The following is a 7,605-nucleotide window of genomic DNA, read 5'->3' on the forward strand; positions in this document are numbered from 1 at the left end:
CTCTATTTCTAATTTTACCATATTAAACCACTTAAATATTAACTTCTAAATATGTGGCAGGTTGGAATTTTAAATTAAAAATAATTTATATTTTGATTCTAAGTGTATTATCTATTACTTATTTTTAATTATTATTAACTTTTCAGGAGAGAAAAAAGTAATTCAAGTGAATGATGAATAATATAATGATCGTGTATATAAATTTTTACATTAACAATACATAAGTACTATACTCTTAAACTATATTATAGTATCAAATATCATATGAATGAGAGAAACTAAGATTAGAGGTTCAAATCAAGTTTCTTTTTATAACCTGTATCATTGTATTTTTCATAGAATATAAAACATGAAATTATTAATGGGTAAGAGAGCACAAGGCAGACACATAAGACAAACAAAAATGGAGCTTTATTTGGTGCGGGTCAAGGGTGGTTTAAGATGGCATGCATGCCCAAAATGCTAAATTAAAGTTAAACAAAAAGGTAACAGAGGAAGGATGTGACATTGAAGGGTTGGTTTGGTTTGGTTTCATTTTGTTTTGTTGCCTCATCATTTCTCTCCTTCTCATCCTTACCGTTGTGGTCTCTTTGTGGTGACCCTGCGTACTTGGACAAAATATATTTCATTCAATCATGTCTATCGTCCAGCATGGGTCATCCTTAAACGTCACAATGGTGGCTGTTGATAAAGACAAGAATAGTGCTTATGCATTTCGTTGGGCAATTAATCATCTTGATAACCCTGTCATCATTGCTGTCCATGTCAAGCACAAAAACCTTCATCATAGTAGGTACCCTCTTATCTTTCATTATCAATTACTATATTATATGTAACTTACCACTTTCTTCTTATCTTTCATTACCAATTACCATGTTTTCAAGTTTTAGTAGACCAAAAAATACATCATTGTATAACTTTTACATTATATTTTTGTCATTTTGTTTTCTATAATTTCTTATGCATACATGCAGACGGCGGCACGAATGTTCACCCACCTGATGAAGAGGATATGGACAATATTTTCAGTGCCTTGCGTGGAATGTGTAACCGTAAAGCCGTGAGTGATTCACATTTCCTTTGTAATTTTATATTATTTATGTTTATATATATATATGTGTGTGTGTTTTCACATATATGTTTATGTGTATATATCATATAATTGAATCATACGTTGAATTTAGGTGGAGGTTAAAGAAGCGGTCATCGATGATATTGATATTGTGAGAGGACTTCAGGAATATGCACATAGGAATTTAGTACATAGTATTGTTGTTGGTGCATCCAGAAACTCTTTGTCAAGGTCTCTTTCTATATATCCATGTGCTGTATTCCCTATAAGTGTATGCGCATGTATTATGATTTATTATTATGTATAAGTTATAATGAACTAATGTTGTGGCAGTCTCAAAAAATTGAAAGGCTATGATGTACCAACAGCCATGCTCAAAACAGCCCCAGATTATAGTTCTGTATATGTGATTTCCAAGTGGAAGATTGTGCAAGCTCGATCAGCAATTCGCCCAATGGCAAATGTTCCTATCCCACCAAAAAACCCACTTATGCATCCAATCCCATATAATGAATCAGAAAATGGAACAAGGTGACAAGAACTAAAGTTATTAACTAGCAAATTTTGAAATACCCATCCATGTATGTCTCTTGTTGAGTTTAGTGCAATTAAACTAGTCCAACTTGTTTTTTTTTTCTGTTCTACTTTGATTTGGCTTAAAACAGGATTCCACCATATCATCCTAATGGAATGTATTATGAAAAGAACAATTATAATGCATCTAGAAGACCAAGGAGTGCTGGAAGTAATCAATCAATGGACCATATTGATATAGCAGCTCGATCAAGACACATGTCAATGGATGAAAAAGACATTATTCCAGGGGTTATGTCAATGGATTTAAGTAAACAAAATTTAGATTTATCAGAATCCCATGGGAACTCACCAATATCCCAATCCTCAGTAAGTCCAAACAATCAAACCTGTTTGATAAGGTTTAGTGCATCTTGAATTGTCTTTATTGTATAAAATGAGACTTATTCTATAACCAAATGAAGATGTATGGTGAAATCAAATAATTAAGAATCTTACTATGGAGTTTTTAATTCATTCGTTACAGAAAGAAATGGAAGCTGAGATGAAGAGACTGAGGCTTGAACTGAAGCAAACTATGGACATGTATAGCTCAGCATGCAAACAAGCAATCTCAGCAAAAAATCAGGTGATGTTTTCATTGTTCAATAGGAATAAACGATGATAGCAAATACACCTTTATTAACTTATAAACTTTGGCGATCAACCTCTTTTAACTTTAATTAACTTATAAATCATGAAATGACTATATAACATGTGATTGGTTTGCATGCATGCAGGCTGAACAGATTCGCCAATGGAAACTGAAAGAGGAACGAATGGTTGAGGAATCAAGGTTATCTCAAGAGGCAGCTCTTGCAATGGCAGCACAGGAGAAGTTAAAAGCCATAGCTGCATGGGAAGAAGCTGAGGAAGCAAAGAAGAAGGCTGAAAGGGAAGCAAAGAAAAGAAGGGAAGCTGAGATGAAGGCTAAGAAAGAAGCAGAAGAGAAGGATCGAGTATTAACCGCATTGGCTCAAAATGATAATCGATATAGAAGATACACCATAGAAGAGATTGAAGTAGCTACTGATCAGTTTTCTTCATCAAAGAAAATAGGTGAAGGTGGATATGGACCTGTATATAAAGGCAAACTTGATCACACCCCAGTTGCAATCAAAATTCTAAGCCCTGATGCTTCTCAGGGCAGGAAGCAGTTTCAACAAGAGGTAATGATATATCAATAGGTGATTGGTTAATTTCTTTTCTCTCTAGTGCCAATTACTCATTGCACACTTTCCTGATTGGTTCATTGATGTTTCATTATAAATACCAATATGTGTCATAGCAAACATCAACACTATCATCAATCATGGACGAAACTAGATGTTGTTTCTTAGCTGATGTGTTTAAATTATTAGACCATGACATTCTCATAGCTCATTAATAAAAATATAACATATTCTTCCATGTTTTTTTTATATTATTACTTGGTTATGATGGTGGTAAAACCTCTAACTCTTCCATGCCTATATATGCATAGGTTGAGGTACTTAGCCGTATTAGACATCCTAATATGGTGCTTCTTCTTGGTGCTTGTCCTGAATATGGGTGCTTGGTGTATGAACACATGGACAATGGTAGCTTAGATGACAGATTGTTTCGAAGAAATAACAGCCCACCTCTTTCATGGAGGAAACGGTTTCAAATATCTGCTGAGATTGCAACTGCACTTCTTTTCCTTCACCAAACAAAACCTGAGCCCCTTGTCCACAGAGACCTTAAACCAGCAAACATTTTATTGGATAGGAATTATGTCAGTAAAATTGCTGATGTTGGTCTTGCACGATTAGTCCCTCCTTCTGTAGCTGATACAGTAACACAATATTACATGACTTCAGCTGCTGGAACCTTTTGCTATATTGATCCTGAGTATCAAAGTTCAGGAATGTTAACACCAAAATCAGATATATATTCATTTGGGATAATGCTACTGCAAGTAATCACAGCCAGACCTGCTATGGGACTTTCTCACCAAGTCAAGAGGGCAATTGAGAAGGACAACTTTGAAGAGATACTTGATCCTACGGTCACTGATTGGCCAGTTCAAGAAGCTCTTGAATTTGCCCAATTAGCATTACAGTGTGCTGAACTCAGAAAGAAGGACAGGCCAGATCTTGCAAAAGTTTTATTGCCAAAGCTTAGTAGTTTAAGAGAGTTTGCAAATGCTTCTCACAATAATCAAGTTTCTTGCAGTGTTGATCAAATGAATAGCTATCTTGCACGCCCTCTTTAAGTAGAAGCTAGGTATGCATACTGACTTACTCATCATGTAAAAAAATATACTTGATGCAATTCAAATTATACTAAAGCCAATCTCAGGCCATCAATGCATGGTTTTTAGTTGTAAATTATTTGTAATGTGTAAATGACATTTTTTCTCCTATAACAATTTTTAACTGATATGCCTTTGACTATATAGGAGGCAATCTCTAAGGATGGTGATGTGGAATTCACACCTGCCCCAAGAAAGGAACATTGCAGCAGTTAAAGATTCAAAAAGCGAAAAGGACTAAGACTATGAATTGTACTAGTTGGCAAGTGAAGCAGACATTTCGTGTAAATTATTCAATTTGTTGTCATAGTGACATACCTACCATTACACTTAACTGTAAGATAATTTGCTGCAACTTCAAATGAAAAAGAAGGCTCCCAATTCCTGCTACCAAAGCAAAGTACGTATAACCAGGTCAGCATAAAGTGTAATACTACGAGAGCATAATTAATACACATATGGATTATGTTTGGAGGTAGGTTTTAGAAAAAGAAAGATTGTTAAAGAAGCATTGTTTTGGATTCCCATTGCCATAAAATGAGAAGGTGTAAAATTGCCCAAACTCCAATGACATAATGACTTATGACTCCATGATTCCAAACCACTATATGATGTGATTAAGGCCTAATGTGAACCTGATTTTTTTAACGGGACAGTTCAGTTCAATATGTTTCCTTATATAAATATAAGTAGGCCTAGCTACCCCACTGTTTTAATCCATTCAATATAGATCCATAGGACATAGCATGCTAGCAGATTCTACAACCTTAAAGTGATGAAACTTATATTATATCTAACAAACCTAGATTTTGAAAACTAACATAGCTTAGAACCCTGGGAAGGAGACAAGACGATCAGTATTTTTTTATGAGAATAGGAGTATAAGCACACTCGAACCCATAAAAAAATGTATTATAACTTCTAATTCTTACATCACCTTATTGCTCCTTATTACTCTTTTGGTTAGTGGTGTATAGATTCTATGGATTGTAATACTAGTTTTGTGGCTGGTACTCCTGAACTTTTGTTTTGGTCTATTTTATGATATGGGTTGAGTTTCTGATAAAATAAAAATGTATATGGGTTGAGTACATGAACAGCATATTTAGTTTGTATACCTGCCTCTGAGATGAAAACATATGCTAATATAATGTATTAAGCTTAAGTTATTAAACAGATGGAACAATTGCTTGGGGTTTGGATTTTAAAGGGTCGCATATATTCAGAGAGAGAGGGAAACTCTTGCACGAATAAATTAGTTTTTTGGAGTCTCATAAAAAAAACTCATTCTTGATGGGACACAATTCTAAATTTCACTATTCAAGAATTTTATAGGAATAGGTTTTGGTTTATCAAAATATAGATTTCACTGGCTTTGATTTCTTAGCTAAATAATCAAAGCATCTTGGAAAACCTAATTAACTTGTAATGTTTAATTCCAATAGTTAGAAACATGGTTTATTTTGCTCCAATATATTTTGGTACATATGCACCACCTATCTGGGAAGATATTAAGATATTATAATTATCATTAGCAATCTGGTGGTTAAGAATAAAATTCACAGGAAAGGGATAAATTTATTCAACTTCAAAAAGATTTTTTATTATATTTTTATTTTTTATTAAGGGAGTCTCTCAGTTCATAGCAGAATACCAATCTATTTTGAGGTAGAGAGATCAATGACTATTGGAGTCAACATGTTATGAACTTAGAAAAACTTTATAAGAACATGTCCGAAAAGCAGAGAAGAAAATAAATTGAGACAAATTGTGTTTAAAATGTAAAGAACATTCTTTTAAAAACTAATACCAAGAAATCATATAATTTTAACAATTATAATAATCTCAAATTTTGGAGAACATAACTATCATCTGTGACTGTTTCATGGCGCGATTTTTATCTATATCATCTAGTTCTTTTTCCGTTTCAATCTCCTGCTTTTTTTTTAAGCCGAAGGTGCAACTACACCTCGAAATAGATTAGTTCTTTTTCCGTTTCGATCTCCTGCTTCTATATCATTTTATCATCATCTGGCAATGTGTAACACCATAGGTGGTGAGCTATATCTCTATGATGAACGTTGGGGTATGTTTTTACTAGCTTCAAGCACATGCTATGACGGATCTAAGACTTGACAGGGGTACAAGTTGCATTAAATAATGATACAAAATGAATTAAAATAAGACAAATGAAATTTTTATGTGCAATTTATATAGCTTGAGGTGTAAAAAATGTTAACAACATAAATATATCAAATAAGGATATTATAATGCTCTCCATAAATGAAAAGCTAAGGGCTCTATACATAACATAATTCATCAACGATTATATCTGTTAAATAAACATTGTTTATTTAAGAACAGACACATTTATTCATGATTTTTCCACAGATTTATATTCAATAGTTAATCAATGCAAGTATTTGACTTTTCTCATATTTGTTTTTGCAAACTACTAACAACAAAACAATTTAGAAACCACACATACCTACGATAGGTATGAGATGTAATGAAAATATTATAAGGTGACATATGGTCCCGAGCTATAAACTAGGGTTAGTCTTACGATACAAAGGGAAAGCAAGAAAAGAAATAAACAAAAAAGTATTGTAACAGAAAAGATTAAGAGGTTGAGAAAGAGATGAGGATTGGGGTGACAGATAGAGAGTAAGCACACATAGCTTCAAGCATTAAACATCATCATGCAAGAAAACACCATGTGTGCTCACTCTCTTCTGTCACCTCCCTTACCCCTAACAAATCATGAAACTTGACATGTAGATCAGTAGCTTCTATCCTTAAACCTGCAGTACTTGGATCAAAGGCTAAGCTTATCCTCATTTTTGAAAAGGGGTTGGGATTATTGGGGTTATGGGAAACAAGAAATAAGCTTGCCCTTGTTTCCTTCAACCCTTAAATTGTTCCATTTCTATATACTTAAGGAACTTTAGATGTTGTGTGATTAGGTGAAGGTGGGAGCAAGGGTTTATATAGGGTCGGAAAGAGAATTTACTTGCATCATCACATATGGAAGGAATAAATGTGGGTCTATCTTACATTGCCTCCAATCTCTAATATTTTATATAATTTACCGAAGGGAAAAAAGAGAAAGTAGAAAGAAGAAGTGTAGGAACTTTATCATTATGACATTTCCCCCCATATGAAACTAGCAAGTCCAACCACCAAACTCATTTAATTTATTCTTTGTTATTAGTAGAGCATCTTGCACTTCTGAATACATTAACCCTCAATACCCTATAATATATTAACCCTTCAATACCCTGAATATATCTATGCCCGAACTCTAATATGATGATTTTTCTTGTTGAGCTCATTACTGACGCAAAGAGATAAAAAAACCAAAAAACAAAAATTTAAATTGGAAAATGATGTCTTATATGTAGTTTGGTGCACTTAGTTTCTCAATTCGGTTGAGTTTTACAAAAGTTGGTAAAATAAGCCTCTTCATGATTAATGTGTTTTATGAAATTGATACATGGTAATTAGTACTGGTAATTAGGGTCGCATGGCTCATTGCATGTACCTATCCAATGTTCGCTTAAATTAGGACGGGTATGAGCATGTCTATTTTTAAATAAGGCATGAAATATCATTCTCTACCTGCTTTAAACATAGGCTGAACGGACTTATGGGCCGCCCAAAATAAAACTAATATATATATATA

General features: G+C 33.6%; 1 protein-coding gene across 2 annotated transcripts; it reads left to right on the plus strand.

The window, feature by feature from the left end:
- LOC109327456 (U-box domain-containing protein 34-like) lies at window positions 430-4,993 on the plus strand. Of its 2 annotated transcripts, none has more exons than XM_019560605.1 (9): window positions 430-789; window positions 975-1,060; window positions 1,185-1,303; window positions 1,406-1,603; window positions 1,738-1,975; window positions 2,133-2,234; window positions 2,386-2,814; window positions 3,129-3,892; window positions 4,068-4,993. In XM_019560605.1, the coding sequence occupies exons 1-8, from the start codon at window positions 636-638 to the stop codon at window positions 3,879-3,881; spliced, it is 2,079 nt and encodes a 692-aa protein (XP_019416150.1). In that variant the 5' UTR covers window positions 430-635; the 3' UTR covers window positions 3,882-3,892; window positions 4,068-4,993. The 2 variants fall into 2 exon arrangements, with proteins under 2 accessions (XP_019416150.1, XP_019416151.1); XM_019560606.1 differs by having other exon boundaries at window positions 689-793.

The sequence above is a fragment of the Lupinus angustifolius genome, chromosome LG15 (assembly GCF_001865875.1).
Source record: "Lupinus angustifolius cultivar Tanjil chromosome LG15, LupAngTanjil_v1.0, whole genome shotgun sequence".
NCBI classification, from domain to species: Eukaryota; Viridiplantae; Streptophyta; class Magnoliopsida; order Fabales; family Fabaceae; genus Lupinus; species Lupinus angustifolius.

Bases quoted from the DNA above. Each gene is read 5' to 3' on its own strand.
- LOC109327456 (XM_019560605.1), top strand. From the start codon at position 636: ATGTCTATCGTCCAGCATGGGTCATCCTTAAACGTCACAATGGTGGCT. The intron at 790-974 runs GTAGGTACCCTC...GCATACATGCAG, and splicing joins GCACAAAAACCTTCATCATA to ACGGCGGCACGAATGTTCAC. The intron at 2,235-2,385 runs GTGATGTTTTCA...GCATGCATGCAG, and splicing joins CAATCTCAGCAAAAAATCAG to GCTGAACAGATTCGCCAATG.